Source organism: Primulina eburnea, chromosome 10 (assembly GCF_022965805.1).
Source record: "Primulina eburnea isolate SZY01 chromosome 10, ASM2296580v1, whole genome shotgun sequence".
NCBI classification, from domain to species: Eukaryota; Viridiplantae; Streptophyta; class Magnoliopsida; order Lamiales; family Gesneriaceae; genus Primulina; species Primulina eburnea.
In genome coordinates, this window is record NC_133110.1 from 13,521,333 (window position 1) to 13,539,288 (window position 17,956).

A 17,956-nucleotide genomic window follows, 5' to 3' on the forward strand; every position below is an offset into this window, starting at 1 on the left:
TAAACTTAGACATCATTTGCTCCAAGTTGGACTTTTCTTCTCTAGGAGGGTCAGATCTGTACATCGGTTGTTTGCCATATTGTTGTCCTCCTTGCGGTCGATTCTGACTGTTTTGACCGCCCCCATGAGAAGTTAGGATGTTGCCTCCACCCAGGATTGTATGTGTTCGAATAAGGGTCATGCCTTGGGCGGTTTTGGACTCCCACTTGATTCACTGGTGCCTCATTTTGCACATAGAATGGATTGTCGTCTTGACAATCCTTTGCATAGTTTTCACCTCCACACTTTTCACAGAATATCTCTTGAAGACGCATAGCTGTGCCACCCACGTTCAAGCCATCCAGCTTCCTGTTCAATGCATCAAGTTGTGCAGTAATAGCAGAAAAATCAGTTACCTGGTGAACTCCTGTACTTCTCCGCTGGTTGTTCCTGTCAGATTGAGGATGATAACTGCTGGCAGCCATCTCCTCCAACAACTCATATCCTTCTTCCGCAGTCTTCCTCAAAAGGTTTCCACAAGCAGCAGCATCTATCATAGTACGGTTAGGAGTAAGCAAACCGTAATAAAATGTTTGAACGACTAACCCAAGTGGTAACTCGTGATGTGGGCATCTTCGTAGTAGGTCCTTGAAGCGTTCCCATGCCTCATATAAAGATTCCTGATCGAATTGAGCAAATGTTGTAATGTCTGCCCGCAGCTTCATGGTCTTGGAGGGAGGGAAGTATTTGATGAGAAATGCTTTCGCCATGTCCTCCCATGTAGCGATCGAACCTACAGGCAAACAATTTAACCACGCTTTAGCTTTATCACGTAATGAGAAAGGAAATAAACGCAACCTAACAACATCATCAGAAACTCCAGTGAATTTAAAAGTATCGCAGATTTCAAGAAAATCCGCGATGTGCGTGTTTGGATCATCCACTGCAGTTCCTCCGAATTGGACTGTGTTCTGAATCATCTGGATTATGGCTGGCTTGATTTCAAAGTGATTTTCCCGCACGATAGGTCTCACAATGCTAGGGCGTGCACCCTCCAAAGAAGGTTGTGCATACTCCAGCATTGGTATGCGGCGTGGCATCTCGACTTGTCTATTTTCACGTTGTTCCTCCTCACGTTCTGGCTCGTGTCTCTCCATCAGTTCTTTAAGCCTCTGTTGTCGTCTTCTCCTGCGGAAGGTTCTTTCAATTTCAGGATCGAACTCAAGCTCCACGTCAAGTGACTTTGGCATGCACTGGAAGGGATATCTGTAATAAAATATGACGTGTTATTTCAAGAGAAATAAAATAATGCTAAAGAAAATAAATAAGAATAAAATTGTAGATTAACAGGCCCCACCAACGGCGCCAAAAACTTGATCGAGCAAAACTTGCACATTAAAATCCCCAATAAAAATATGATTTTGTATGCTCAAAATTTATCGCAAGTGCACGATGTCAAGTTATAATATAGTGTACGTGAGTACGAGTATCGTTCCACTGAAGACTGTGTTTAACAATTATTATTTTCAGTTATTTAACATTTAGCAACGAAAATTGAGTTGTCTGATTATTCCTACTAAACTCAAATAAATATGCAATTAAAAGGATTCAACAAGTAATGAATGATAATTTATATCTAAAATGATTGAGTTAAATTCAATGAGAAATGGATTTGTTGGGAATCTCGGTTCACCTACCCCTCGTTAATTAATTAATTCGTTCGATCGTGATCTACGCTTCCGACAGGATTTCCTATTCTATTGAACACTCTCTCTCGAGTAATGCCAAACTAATTCGACTCAATGAAGTAATTAAACGTCTTTAATTATTTATCAAGAGTGAATCGCATTTCGATCTATGAAAGCCCCTAATTTTCGACCCTTAGGACTATGATTATCGGCACGTATCAAGTTCATATATCTATGTAAATTGTAGATCCGCGGATTATACTACTCGATCCTATCACTCGTTATTCTCTCGAACTCACTCGTGATATGAAAACGTCGTTAAAGTAGCTACGCTTTAATGACACGATAAAACAGTAGTAAAATCAAGAATAACGCACGATCGAAATATAAAATAACTCAAATCAACGTTCGGTGTAGGATCCCCTTTAATCCCAACAAATAATGAGTTTAACTACTAGAATTCATAGTAAACATAAATGCAACAATGTTTAAAATGAAAGAAACTAGATTAGAAATACTAGGCGAGACGAAATCTGCGAAAGAACGATGCTCAGAAAAACTTCGAATCTTCAATCCAAGCGCAAAGTTCTCTCCAAAAGCTTGTGGCGGCTCCAAAATCAAGTCTGAATCTCTTCCAAGTCATCCCCTAGACCTTACCATATCATCCCCTCTCGAAAATAAAGAATGGAATCGTCTGGTATTTTTTCCAAAAATACACCCGCGCCCGAGCGGATGTAAGTTTCCGCCCGGGCGGATGGTCTTCGCAGATTCAGCTCTTCGATTTTCATTTGACGCGCCCGGGCGGATGTAAGTTTCCGCCCGGGCGGAGGGTCTACGCAAATTCATCTTTTTTCTTTTCTTTGACGCGCCCGACGGACATAAATATCCGCCCGGGCGGATGGCTCTCTTGACTTTCTTCCTCTTTTTTCAGTTTCTTCACAAATCTCTGCATTTTCGCCCCTAAACACATGAGCGACACAAAGACATAGATTATGCTAAAACAACACAAAATGCACAAAATATAAGTGATAAATGCAACACAATGCAACAAAACACGATATGAAAAACAAGTAAAATCCAGCTCTATCAAATTGCATGACTTGTTCTCGGATTTAAAGGCATATGAGTTTGAGCTTGAAGTTCGAAGTGGAGAAGAGCCCTTAGAAAATCCACCAACCAAAGCTCTCGCAGCTACTATTAAATCTACTACTACAGTTGCCCCAAGTTCATCTTCTGCTACTGCTATAGAGAACACTTCTGAGAGAAGTGCTGAACAGATATGCAATGACGCAATGTCATTATTTGTTAAGAAGTTTTCTAGATTCATGAGAAAGAATCACAAAACATTTCAAAGTCCCAACCTTAATTTTAAAAAGGAATCATCACCTAGTGATATGGCATGCTTTAACTGTGGAAAAGTTGGACACTTCATTGCTGATTGTCCAAAACCAAAGAAGGATGACCAGAGAAAGAAGGGTTTCAAACGCAATGATAAAAAGACCAGAAGAGACAAAAAGGCAATGATTGCAGAAGAAAGTAACTCCAAATGGGCAGACTCAAGTTCTGAATCTTCTGGTTCTGAAAGCCATTCAAGTGAAAGTGATGAAGATGAGATCAAATGTCTGATGGTAAATACTGATTCAACCTCGACATCTGGAGAGGTATTTGACTTTGATTTTGATGAATTTACACGCACTGAGTTAGTCAAAGCATTACACGACATGGTAGAAGAGTATTCTAGACTTTCTCAATCATTCGAGGAAGTTAAGATCGAAAATCAGAACTTGAAAGATCATAACAGTAAGTTAACTTGCTTGCAAGTAGACAGCTGTAATGATTTACAAGTCGAGATGAGTAAATTAAAAACGGAGAATGAAAGAGAAAAAGTAGATTACCAGACGATGCTTTTTGAAAACCAGAAGTTATCACTACTGGTGAATGTTTGGAACAAGTCTTCTATTTCACTGGAAAAGATGCAAGAGTTACAAAAACAATCTGTAGACAGGAGTGGTCTCGGATTTTGTAATAATGAAGGCACTTCTGAAACGAATACTAAGCCAAAACTGGATATGTGCAAAGGGAAGTACATTCATTTTGTGAAATCCAGTGTGGTACAGAAACCAGAAGTACCTACTTCCTCATTTGAAAGGAATGTAAATCAGATGAACAAAAGAATGCATTATGGTCTGGGTTATGTTGAACCTAAAGAAAGAGTTGACCAGAGTTCTAGAATCAGAAGAGGATTCAACTCAGGAAGACAACCTCCTATGAAGGTTAAAAACTACCAGTACTACAATTCTAGACCTGTTCAGAAGAGATACAGGCCGGACAACAGAAACAGAAGGGAAGAACAACATGCTAAGATGCATAATGTTAGAAATAACAAACTCTCTGTTGCACACACCTCCATGGATACCTGAAGTACGAAAAGTGTACAAATGTGGGTTCCAAAGGGACTAATAAGGATTGGACGCAAATATATTGGGTACCAGATACTAAAATTTGTATTTGCAGGAACAGGTGAAGAAAACCAAGATCAGTAGCTCAATGTGGTATTTGAACAGTGGATGTTCAAGACATATGATTGGACAGAAGAGTCTACTATCAGAAGTAGTAAATTGTGTCGGACCAGAGATAACCTTTGGGGACAACTCAAAAGGTAAAACCGTTGGTAAGGGTAAGATTATCCATGGTAACATTACTATTAAGGATGTGCTCTTAATTGAAAATCTTTGTTATAACTTGATCAGTATTAGTCAATTATGTGATAATGGATTTTCATAGCATTCCAGAAGCACACTTGCACAGTTAAAAATGCTGATGATTCTACTGTTTTAACCGGAATAAGAAAAGGCAACACCTATAAAATTTCATGGAACATAGATCATATCATTGCCCCTACATGTTTAATTGCATCTTTAAGTGATAAACATTGGTTGTGGCACAAAAGATTGAATCATCTGAACTTCCAGTCTATTAACAATCTCAAAAAGCAGAACTTAGTTGATGGATTGCCAGACATAAAATTTATTAAGAATCATTTATGTTCTGCATGTCAACTTGGTAAGCAAGTAAGATCTAGCTTCAAAAATAAAGGCAGCAAATCATCCTCAAGATGTTTAGAATTATTACATATGGACTTATTTGGTCCAATCCCTATTATGAGCTTAGGGAGAATGAAATACACCCTTGTTGTGGTTGATGATTTCTCTAGATTTACTTGGGTAATTTTTCTTGCTGTAAAAGATCAAACCAGTAGCCTCCTGATCAAACTTCTGAAAAAGATTCAGAATGAAAAATCAGTTTCTGTCATTAGAATCAGAAGTGATCAAGGTACTGAATTTACTAACAAGATTCTTGAGATATATCTAGATGAACAGGGCATTCATCATGAATATTCAGCTTCCAGGACACCTCAACAAAATGGAGTAGCTGAGAGGAGAAACAGAACACTTAAAGAAGCTGCTAGAACAATGCTAGCAGATGCAGACATCTCTCAACTCTTCTGGGCAGAAGCTATTAATACAGCTTGCTACAGACAAAACAGAACAATGATCAACAAGAGAAACGATCAGACTCCCTATGAAATATGGAAAGGAAGTAAACCGAACGTATCTTACTTTCATGTTTTCGGTTGTAGATGTTTTGTGCATAATAATGGCAAAAATTATTTAGCTGCATTTTGATTCAAAATCTGACACTGGTTTATTTCTTGGATATTTTGCAGTTAGTAAGGCTTTTAGAATCTTCAATAATAAAACACTCAATGTTGAAGAATCTATTCATGTTGTCTTTGATGAAGACAGCAGTGCTTCCGAAATTACTAACATATCTAATTTAAGTAGAAGGTTAGACAGAGTTCATCTAGAATTAGACAGTGAAGATGATGCAGAAGCAAGTGTCAAGGATATTCAAAATCCAGAACCAGCAGCTGACATTCCAGAACCAGCAACTAACATTTCAGAACCAGCAGCCGATACTCCAAAACAATCTACTGCTTTGTATGAAGATAATCTAAATCATTTTATTTGGAAAAAATCTCACCCTCCATCTTTGGTAATTGGAAATCCAGCAGCTCCACTAAGGACCAGAAGACAGATGATAAATGAATACATGCATGCTGCTTTTATTTCTCAAGATGAACCAAAGAAGATTGAAGAAGCTCTTCTGGATCCTAGTTGGATATAAGCTATGCAAGAAGAGCTGAATCAATTTGAGAGGAATAAGGTTTGGTTTCTAGTACCTAGACCTTCTCACCAAGATGTCATTGGAACTCGGTGGGTATTCAGAAACAAACTAAATGAGGAAGGAACAGTTGTAAGAAACAAAGCAAGACTGGTTGCACAAGGATTCAGACAAGAAGAAGGAATAGACTATGATGAAACCTTTGCACCAGTAGCTAGGTTCGAAGCTATCAGAATATTTTTAGCCTTTGCTGCTTTCAAAAACTTCAAAGTATATCAAATGGATGTGAAGAGTGCGTTTCTTAATGGTCTACTACAAGAGGAAGTCTATGTTGAACAGCCTCCAGATTTTCTAATCATTTATTACCAAATCATGTTTTTAAATTATACAAAGCATTGTATGGTCTGAAACAAGCACCTAGGGCTTGGTACGACACACTTTCACAATTTCTCATTAATCATGATTTCATTGTTGGTACCGTAGATAAGACCTTGTTTACCCTAGTCAAAAACAAGCACATATTATTTGTTCAGATTTATGTTGTTGATATCATATTTGGGTCAACTAACCCCAAGTTATGTGCAAAGTTTGCTAAGTTAATGCAGGAACAGTTCGAGATAAGCATGATGGGAGAATTAACATTTTCTTAGGACTTCAAATCAAGAAACTTGATACTGGAATCTTCATAAATCAAGCTAAGTATACAAAAGAACTACTGAAAAAGTTTGGGATGGAAGCATGCTCTGCTGCTTCCACTCCTATGAGTTCGTCTACCAAACTTGATAAATATGAAGGGGGAATTCCAGTAGAGGTAACTCAGTATCGTGGTTTTATTGGATCATTATTATATCTTACTGCCAGTAGACCCGATATTATGTTTGTTGTTTGTATTAGTGCGAGATTTCAATCTAACCCCAAACAATCTCATTATAGTGCTGCTAAACGTATTTTAAAGTACTTGAAAGGAACTCAAAATGTAGGTCTCTGGTATCCCAAGGATTCGTCGTTTAATCTTATTGGATACTCAGATGCTGATTATGCAGGATGTAAACTGGATAAGAAAAGCACAAGTGGTTTTTGTCAATTTCTTGGTGATAGGTTGATCTCTTGGTTTAGCAAAAAGCAGACTTCCATAGCCACGTCTACTGCAGAAGCAGAATATCTTGCTGCTGGAAGCTGTTGTTCTCAAATACTTTGGATACAACAACAACTTAAAGACTATGGAGTTCAAGCTTCTGAATCACCTATATTTTGTGACAATACCAGTGCAATTGCTATATCGCATAATCCAGTAATCCATTCCAGAACTAAGCACATTGATATCAGACATCATTTCATTAGAGATCATGTGCAAAAGAAGAACATTCGTCTGGAATACGTTCTTACTGATCAGCAAGCAGCAGACATATTTACTAAACCTCTGCCAGAGAATAAGTTTTCTTATTCTCGAAATACACTTGGATTGATAGATTTAACTTAATTATTTGTTGTCTTCATCTCATTTATATAGTATGGATTAATTTTCTTTTGTGGTTGTTCAAGTTTTAGTTTGTAGAAAATAAAAACTGAGCGAAGGAGACAATCAGTAGACAAAATATGAAGTTTTATTAATAATAAAAGCGGGGGCGTACATCCTTAACTTCTTCCTTAATGTACTCTCTCCAGAATGCCAATCAAGTGGTCAGCTCTTCGGTGGAGGTACGCAAGAACTCCTCTGAAAAAGCAATCTTTTTCAGAGTCCTCTGCTTCTTTAAGAGCATGAGGAGGTAGACGCCATCATCAGAGAAAACGTCTGCGCTATCAGCACTATGGAGACGTCGATAATACTTCTCCATTGCTACCAGATGTTTGGTAGTAGCCAACAACCCAGCTTCAAAGGAGGATCGAAGCTCATGGACCTTAGTCCAAGTGGCAAGTGTTTTCATCAGCACCTTGTATTCTATTGCTTGTTTCCTTGCAGCAATCGCCTCCTTCATAAACTCCTCGGCCAAATTAGGACTATTACCTCTTGCCATTTCTCTTAAGAATGACTATCTGGTTTACCCACTTGATTCATATTTATAGATGACAAACCAGGCACCAAAGTTCAAAATAGTCTTGCCTACAGTAAAGAATATGAAGCATCCCATATAAAGCTATCATCGGTTCAGTTACCAAGTATTATCATTAAATAATTGCACTAATTTAGGTAAAACTTTATTCTGGTTCTCTGTGATTTTGTGTCAGATGCAGAAGGTATTTTGTTTCATTAACAAAACAAGGAATTTTTTTTTTTCATCTTCCAGTAGAAGCTATTATTAGAAATCTTCCCATTACATCAAACAAAGGAGAAGTTAAAAAAATTTCAAGACAATCGAAACGTCTTCTGAAATTCTAGACTAATTAAGATCATGTCTTCAGTAATATCAGCAGCTTGTAGCATTTGTCGCAAAGTATTTCATCAAGAAAAGGAGGGTCTTCTTCGAAAAGATTCCAGCAAGCTTGGGTCTTGTAAGAATCTAGCAAGCTTGGGTCTTGTCAGCACTAATGTATAATCAGATGCCTCACAGAAGATATCAGCATCATCGATCCACCAGCACTCTCTTATTGCATTAGAATGCTTCTGAAAGGGATTGATGCTACATCTCAATCTTAATGAAAGCAAACAATCTCTTTGATTGTCGATATTACAACTCCAGGAGTTTGATCCAAGGATCATTATGTACAGAATGACTTCTTCCAACATCCTCTTCGCAGCAAGCTGTCGTTTGAACATTCTTGCTTCGGCTTCTGGATCAGATTTTACTTTTATTTTTTTTCATTCGAGTTTTATTTAAATGTATACTTAACCTTGTTTACTCCTTGCAGGCATTTATAGTGATATTCAAAGGAGATAAGGATCATTGCGACTGTTCAAATTCAACAGTTTAGATTGAAAAGATTTCCAAGGGTCGCCTGGTGTTTAATATCCATTATTACTGCATTAATTGAGGGGGAACATCTTTATGACATTTATATTAGAAACTGATTTGTCTTTTCGATAAAACAATATATCTATCAGAAGTTTTTGAAGTGCTCCATTTGTTTTAGCACCTTATCCAATTCCAGTAGATGTTATCATAAAACGACAAATCAGCTTATGTTTTTCATTTAGCAACCGCCTCGGACAGCCCGCCAATTTTTTTAAAACATTTTGAAATGAGTAGAATAACTGACACATTTGCCTCTATCTCTACTAACATATCGACATGTGTCCCTATGTTTACTAACGGCTGTACATATCATTTGTTAACTGATCATTTTTCGTCTTCATTACGCTTTACGACTCAGATTATTTCCTTGCCTCTACTGCTTTCTCACATCTACTGCTAATATACCTCTTTTCTCTCTCAAACTTAGAAATGATCGCAGCTTATACTTTGATTGCTTATCAGGTGAATTTTGCATCTGTTTTAACTATTAAGGATGATAATCTTGTCAAGATGTTCAAATCATTGGAAAAGTCTGGGCTTCGAAAATTCTTGGAATCGCCTGCTGTTATCTACAAGTCTGCTATTCTAGATTTCTATGCTAAAGCAGAAGTTGTGGAAGGAAAGATTACCTATACACAGGGAGATGCATCAATCTCTATTGATGATGCACTTCTCGGTTCCACTTTCTTCCTACCGATTTCTGTACTTTCCGAGCTCTCGGACATATCAAAGAAAGACATGTCCATCGCCTTGACAAATTTTTCAGCCACAGGAGAAGAACTTTCACCCTCATGCTTCAAGAAGCTACTGAAAATTGATTACCAGGTCTCGTTGATATAGTAGCAAAAGCCTTGTTAGTTAAGGATGGAACCTTTGACAAACTAACAAAAGAAAAGGTTCAAGTGATCGTGGCCATCACTTCTGAAAAGAAAGTATATTGGGGTCGTTTTCTGTTTCGTATTATGAAGGATATGATTCTCAGGAAAAGTACTGGATTTGCTGTACAAATCAGTACAATGTTGAAAGATGCTGGTTTTTCTGGAACAACAGAAGAGGATGGTTCTTCGGTGACCATGACTGATGCTGATAGCGTGCTTGCTTTAAGGCCAAAGCCAACCGTTGGTGAGTTTGTGGCCATTAAGAAGGAGATTGGAGAATCTCAGGCTGAGGGACAAAAGAAAATTAAACGAAAACGAGTTGTGGTTTTGTCTGATTCTGACAAAACGGAATCTGGAGAATCAGCAACACCCACTCAGCAAGCTTCACTGCCTCCCACTTCATCCAAGAAGAAGCCATGCACCACCATCCGCACCAAGAAAACAACAGCTCTTTCTGAACTGGAAAATGTCCCTCTCCGACAAGTTTTTCCAACAGTTGTCTCATCCACCAAAGCCAAACTAATTGAATCAGGGCCTTCACCTGCTCAAAGCTTCAGACCAACTTCTGGTGTGGTCATTCGAGAATCAGCTACTGGTTCTTCTGCTTTTAAACCAGTAGTCTCTGCCTCTTCTGAAAAGGGAAAGGTAAGATTACTGAGTTGTCTGAATCACCGGTGGCTCCCTCCTCAATCCAAACAGCAATTGATCTTCATTTGGAAGAAATTGAGATCTCAACCAGATAAGATATGAAATTCTTTGACGATTGGCTTAAGGTACGAGTCTACCATCCAATAACCTTTTTGAAAACTACTGGTGTTTATGCTCAAACAGTCGAAAATGAGAAAAAGGTTTTTGATGCTGCCGGGACATGAAATGTGTTAGAAGCTATAAATCGTCGAAATTACATTCTGGAAAAATTCAAACTGCAGAAGATGGACACTGTTCTGAAAACTTTAAAGTCAAATTTTGACTCTTCTAGTCCTACTGCTTTTCATGACCAGAATGTCATTCAAATTTTGTCGAAGCAGCTGACAATTCTATCTGAACAAATTGCTAATAAGGAAAAGGCCTTTTCTCGGCCTCCAAAGTTCAGTATCACTTCTGTCCCCACCATTTTGAAGAGTCAGACAGTTGTGGAACCGACCAAAGCTTCTTCTGAAGTCAATGTCTCTAGTACTACTGCACCTGTAGAAGTTCCTACTCAATCATCATCTCTGATCTCTGTTCATGATCTGGCCTCTGTTGATGAGGTAATTGAATCGATTGTGCCGACCCAAAGAGCACAAGTTGACTTGCGTCAAGTTATTCCTACTTCTATTGATCTTTCTCCAGAATCTGCAACTGCTGCTGCCAATGCTACCGTTATGGCTACTGCTTCCTCATCTCTTCCAGCACTTGAGCATTTTTCAGAAGCTCATCAAGCTGACATGGCAACTTTGTTGCATAATTCACCCTCTGTTGTTGAGCCACAAGCTATATTTGAACCTGCTGCTGACTTGCAGCAAACAAAAGAAAGGCCAACAGAACAGTCTACTGCTTCAGAAGGACCTTCTGCTGAACCAGAACCAGCTGTTACGACTCAAGCAGAAGCTGCACATTCTTCTATTCCTTCTTTGCAGTCTCCTGAGCGCATTGCCAGAATGGAGGAAACTAAACAACGATTGCAAGCAAGAACTCCTTCCCCAGTTGTGGAACCATTTGATCTAGAATTCCAAATTGATGCTCTACAAAAGGATCTTGTAAATCTCTCAGACTTAGTCAAGCGGATATCTTATGAAAATGCCGCAGAAATTCATGACGCTCAGTTCTTCCGAGACCGTACGTCTAAAGAAATACAGAACACGGCGGAATCGATGCATAAAATGTATGCTGAGATCATTGTTTTTCGACAGGCTATCTCAAGAAATTCCGGTCAAATCATGCTTGCTCAATCGCACATACTTACCTGGATCACCGAGCATGATGATATGTTTCGATCAATCTCCACTACCATGGACCTAATGGATGCCAAGATTGATTCTCAATCTCAAACTCTCACTGCTATAAATGATCGAGTTTCTAATCAGGCTCCATATCTGGAGATGCTGACAAATGGCATTCACAACTTATCTGGGCGAATGGATGAACTACTTGCTAGGGTCATTCCTGATGGGCCAAAAAGGGGGAAGAAGATAGAACTGGAGCAAGTAGCAGCAGATCTCATTCAACTGGAAGGAATCAAAATCCAGTTGAAGCTACCTTCAGAGATATTGGAACAAACTAGTTCTCTTTGTGTCCTAATTAACTAATTTATGTTTTACGTGATTTTCTCTGGATATCAATTGTTTTGTTTATCTAATCCGTTCTTTTCTCTACTTTACTAACACAGAACATCTAGGTTTTGGCATCACCACAAAGGGGGGAATTGTTAGAATTAAATTTATTGTGGAGATGCTAAGGAAAAACCAGTAGATGTTGGGTTAGTACAAAACCAGTAGATGTAAACCAGAAGCACTTAGATCGCGCTAAAACCAGTAGCATCACTTATCAAGTACTGCTTAAACAAATAATTTCTTAGCTAAAACCAGAACTAGAAGGATACAAAATTCGAAATATACACTAACAGAATCTTGCGTATCTCAAAGTCTCTAAATATTACCGTTGATCTATTAACGTGATACTAGCATTTATTGCTTCTTTAAATGCCATTAAATGTTATACGAGAACATCTAAGACGGTTTACCATTTTTTGTATGAATTGAGACTGATTATTTTTAATGTATTTTGCAGGGTCCATTTTAAGCAATAAAGCTGAACCACTGAAAAGTTAAAGAGCCGTTCAGATTTTGAAACGTTAAATGGAGCCTATATATGGAGATGAAGTATTTTGTCAAGTGTATCGGTGTTGAAACAAAAAATCTGAATCAATAATATCATTCGAGCATTGTTAGAACTTTCAGTTATCTAAAAAGCTCAACACTGAAAAAGCAGCACATGCTTCATTGCATACTTTTGATCATCAAGATCATATTGTGCTAGCTATTCTTAGTTATATCTTCTTAATCTATTCATTTCACCAACTCATTGATAGAAGAATTTGTAACTGGAAAAGAGTCTTTTCCAGAACTTAAGATCATTCAAGAAGTTGAGTTGTAAAGCTAAAAGTTTAAATAGGCGAAGGGTAAGTCCTGTTGAAGTGGGTGTGTACAGCTGTTGTACTGTATTCAACAAAGGCTTTTAGTGAAACCTTTTGGAAACAGAAGAAGGGGAGACGTAAAAGATTCATCTTCGAACTTCCAGAAACAAACCTCGTGCTATCTACTGCTTTTCTGCTTTATCATTTTTCACCCACTAACCAACAGATCGTTTTTCGCACAATATCTTGTGATATGCTGGTCTTTGAACTTGAACAAGAATTGCTAATATCTCTAACATGATTTTAGCACATCAAAAGAAGAATTTATTAAGTTTGTCGTTGAGTTTATTCAACCCCCCTGCTAAATTCAACCCGATCCTCCACAAGTGGTATCAGAGCAGAGTTATTCTTGTTCTAAAAAATATTTAACAGACATGGCAAATTTCAGCAAAGTTCCAATGTTGATGCATAACCGTCGCTCTTATTGCGACGGTTAGCTTGAACCGTCGCTATATAGCGACGGTTTTATGAAAACCGTTGCTTATCAAATTAAGCGACGGTTTATGTAAACTGTTGCTCTATAGCGACTGTTTTGATAAAACCCGTCGCCTAAAATTAAGCGACGGTTGATTGAAAACGGTCGCTAACATAGTGACGGTAGAATACAAGACCGTCGCACTTGGGCGACGGTTTGTGGAATTGTCGCAATATTAGCGACGGTTGATGAAAAAACGTCGCTAATATAGCGACGGTTTTCATAAACCCGTCGCTATTATAGCGACGGGTGTTAGTGAATTGTAGTGAACCGCGCTATGAATGACAGTTGTAAGTTTATCCACTCTCAAATCCAAATCACGTTCTAATAACTTCACTACTCTATTCTTCAATTCTAAAGCCATCAATCTTTGTTCCTGAAGTAACAATCAATATCTCATCCAATAATCGGACATCATAAATCTTCAATGGCTTATAAAAAAACATGGTCTGAATCTCTTTCAACCGATACAAGATCATTTTCCACGAACTTAAGAATCTCTTTATTCGTGTTTAATAGTAATTCTTGAACTTCTTTATCAAACCCATTAAAGTAAACATTGATCAACATCGAACTCAAGGCAGATTCTTGAAGCAGACCCCTGCCTAAACAAACCCCACCCAATTCAATGTTGACTATCTTACATTCAAACAACCTTTTTATCAAATCTAGAAATGCCTTATCTTCAATATTCTCGCCTAGTATCAAAAACAACTTATCAATATGGCCAGAACTAAATAATTCAAGATCAAATTTAACAATAAATCACCAACTTGGGTTCACCACCGAATTGTTTAAATACCAAATCGATGTGTGGCGGCCCAAGTTTGCTCGCCTTTTATAGCAAAAGGTAGCAAACCTAAAAACTTATGCATAAACCATAAAACTTGTTTGAACTCTCTCCAAAGTAACTCTTTTATTACACATATATCTAAATAGAACATATTTTTAAATGTTAGTTTTCTAAATATATATATATATATATAAAACATTCAAAACAACACTCTATTTTCCCACTTTTTTCTATTATATTTTTATGGAAAAGAATTTCGACAATGAAAATATAAGCTATAAACTTTACACACATTATTGTAGTTCTTCGCAGTGAAATTTGATGGATCTGACTTCTCTAATGGCAGAGTATTTTTGGGAACTTAAAAGCATGAAATATCACTATATCGGTAACTATATCTTTTTCATTATTTATAATATTATATTATTATTTTATATAATATAACAATTTTCAGTCACACCATAAATTCAACATGTGTTTTTCGATTCGATCACCGGTCCTGTTATGAAGGTGATCCGGTTATGAAAACATTGAAGTATACTTTTGTTTCCAACATCTGTCACAGAAAAATTATGTTTCAACGTTTACAGTTGTTCCGATTAAAAAATCACGCAGTTTCCACACAGTTACGAAAATTGTGCTTCCCAGATGACTACAGGATATTGTTGCACGTCCCCTCCTCAGGTTCTCATTCAAGAAATCTTCGTTATATAAGTATTCTATTCAACGTTTCCTTTCCTGTCGCCATTTATACACGGGTCTTGAAGTGCGACTAACCATTTCATCTTCACGCAGTTTGCGTTTCTTACCCCTTTTCTGCACCAATGATACATCAAAATGATTACCCTACAGCGAAACAAGGAAAAAATGAAGTGTATAACGTACTCTCAGAAATATTGATACCTATAACTCTTTCTGCATAGACATATCCGTGTATATTTTATCTAGATCTTTTAACCGTTTTTTTCTAGCCTCTAGCTCTCGATATGAAGAATCCGTCTTTCTGCATGTTGACCGTGTTTCAATACACGATTAAACTAAACTCCTCAACCACAAATTCTAGTCTAACTTCCTCGATGTAGAAGAGAAACAAATGTAATATGAAGGCCTAAAGCCAAGGAGAGACTGAAAAGAAATTTTGAAATCAACCAAAGCAAAACTCATCAAAAGGAAAAGGATTTGTGCACGGCGGACAGATAACCAACCATTTGATTCGATAAACTTATGTTCTACAAGAAACAGAAAAGTCATTTGGAATAAAACTAAATACCCAAAATCAAAGTAGAAAGATACATCATAGAAAAAGGATTAAATTTTAGGAAAATGCAGCAACGATTGCCAACAAGCAAGACCCTTTAGGGAATATGATAGATAGTAGTTCATGATACAAGAAACGTCAGTTGGGTTTAAATTCTCTTGCACTTGTGTATCAATTCGATTTCTTGAACCAAAGTTTGTCAAGTGGCAAGGATAAATGATGGAGAAAAGTATCATCCCCTAATTCCCATAAAATTTATACAAAGATACAACACTCACAATGACGGGATAGTATTGATCTCTGGGAAGAAATAGAAGCCTGGTAGAAAGTCCAGAAAAGACAAAAAGGACACACGACCATAAATATTTATCATGCACGCATAAATGGAATTATAATTAACTCACATAGCATCCGATTGATATTCCCAATTGGTATATATTTGTGAACAACAAATCCAAAAAAGTTTTTGAAGAGAAAACTCGAACAATAGCAGGGAATACCAAAGAAGTAGAAATTGAAAACTAAATTCAATAAGAAAAATAAGATCTTATGACAAGGCGCCAAATATCACCATATTCAATCAACAAGTGAGGTATTGATAACTTAAAGGGGGTAAAGTATGGGTGGTGAAGAGACAAATGAAAGAGCTGTGAGGACAGACAGACTAAAGCAAATTATTTCTGATTGTCAAGGAAAATTTGTAGTCCACTTCGTTTTTGCAATATAGCTTATGGATTGACGGTAATGATATCATTCGGTACTCGGTAAGGATATTAATTGTGGGGAGGCAAGTAGAAACAGGTTATCAACCTGGCAATCCAATTTCGTAGGAGGCAATTGACTAAAAAAAATAGCTTTCAGTACCTCAAAATAAATTTAGGCAAGTCTTTAAAAGCTGATGGGTTCCCTTGTTCTGAAGCTTTTTTGCGTACTTCTCTTGCCTCCTCCCTAGAAAGAAAATCAACAGCCAGCCAACATACTTCATGAAACACAAAAATATCTACTAAGCTCAAAATTCTATACTACTGAGCAATATTTGCCATGCACCATTTTATGCATTAATACTTTGTGTGACCAGTACATTACCACAAAATCACTGTCTTGGATGAAAAAAAAAATCTGTCATTTGCAGACACACAAGTGTAAACATGGAATTCAAGTGATTCAAACAGAAGTTCCAGAGAATACAGTCTCATTGCCCCTTGGTCATTGAACTTTTGAAATTGGCCTAAGGATAGTTTTATATTAATTGCCTAGATTACATATTAGACGTTCTTTCTAAAGCAGAAGGGAATAAATTGACTTTGAAGAAATAAATTAATTGAGCTATCAGAAGCGACCATATCTAATAATGAGAAAAGAATAAACTTTGGTGGTGACATAACTGTTATAACATGAAATTGACTACTCTAAAAAATGGGTATGAAAACTATCAAGAATCAGCAGAAAAAGGGCTTGATCACTCACCTGTTGCCGGCATAATAAACATGTTTGGATGATGACTGATTGTCAAGAGAATGCAGCATACCACTAAGTCTTTCAATTTTCTGCATCCAAAAAGTTAAATTTCAGAATAAAAAACCTGCATGACAGCTATCTCGAGAATCCGAGACCCAAAAACCAGAAACTCTAAAATAAAACCTTTTTTCAGTTTGAAGCTTCTGCAAAATATATCCAATGTCTTGGGTCTTCATCAACATCAGCTCTTCGTTAGTGTACTTATTAGCCTGGCTCCTTTACAAAATCCACATTCAACAGCTAATATTCAAATTACACTCAAATAAATATCCTCAAAAGAGAACAGATAACCTCATAAAAATAAAATTTTCCAGCTTACTCAGGTTTATGGACTCCGCCAACAGTTTTTCTTTTAATCATCTTGAAGTAAAATTCATCTGGGTTCCTCAATGCTGCTTTTTCCTTAAGTTTCTGTTATAAACACGCAGAAGCGACTTACCATAAAATAAGAACTCGCCAAATTTCGTTCATAAAATGCTACCAAAACCAACAAGACGTAGGGTAGTAGAAATTACCAGTAAAATCTCCTCCTTCTGGTGATAGGCTCGTGCACGAATGACATAATCTTTATGTTTTTCGAGCAGCCCAAATTTCCTTCTCAAATGCCTGGTACACACAACAAATCATCAATTGAGTGAACCGGAAATATACGTCAAAATATTTCAAAACGGGCAATAAAGAAATTAATGGCCCCAAAAATTAATCACACTTACGGCTGAGCGTGCTCCTTTTGAGCTTTTCTTGGAATAGCATTCCTTAAAGACGACATCTTTATGCTAGCAAAAAAATTTCACAGAACTTTAAAATCAATTTACGCCCTTCATAAAGGCAAAAACCACTACAGAAAACATAAAGGGCTAACAAAAATTTAACCGTGAAACAGCGAAGATTATCGGAACAGAAAAAAAAACAATGGATTTCTTTCGTATTTACACCAAATTCAAAATAAATATTAAGCACAGAAGACTCGTCTGTGGAAAGCGGTGAAGGCTTAGGGTTTAAAAGAGACACCAATGCAGAGAATCTTGATTTGATGAAAAGTATTTTATATTGTGG

At 37.2% G+C, this 17,956-nt stretch overlaps 1 protein-coding gene and 1 non-coding gene across 2 annotated transcripts; one reads left to right on the forward strand and one right to left on the reverse strand.

The window, feature by feature from the left end:
• Positions 1–594: 594 nt before the first annotated feature.
• Positions 595–700, forward strand: LOC140804083 (small nucleolar RNA R71). Its single transcript, XR_012112042.1, has one exon. It is a non-coding gene; the product is annotated as a small nucleolar RNA R71 (small nucleolar RNA).
• Positions 701–15,027: 14,327 nt separating this feature from the next.
• On the reverse strand, positions 15,028–17,669 carry LOC140803124 (probable U3 small nucleolar RNA-associated protein 11). The gene is made up of 7 exons (XM_073158818.1): positions 17,614–17,669; positions 17,416–17,506; positions 17,220–17,311; positions 17,011–17,116; positions 16,850–16,929; positions 16,247–16,330; positions 15,028–15,127 (listed from the first exon to the last, which is right to left on the reverse strand). Exons 1-7 carry the CDS (start codon positions 17,667–17,669, stop codon positions 15,028–15,030), a joined length of 609 nt encoding a protein of 202 aa, XP_073014919.1.
• Between the last annotated feature and the right edge of the window lie 287 nt (positions 17,670–17,956).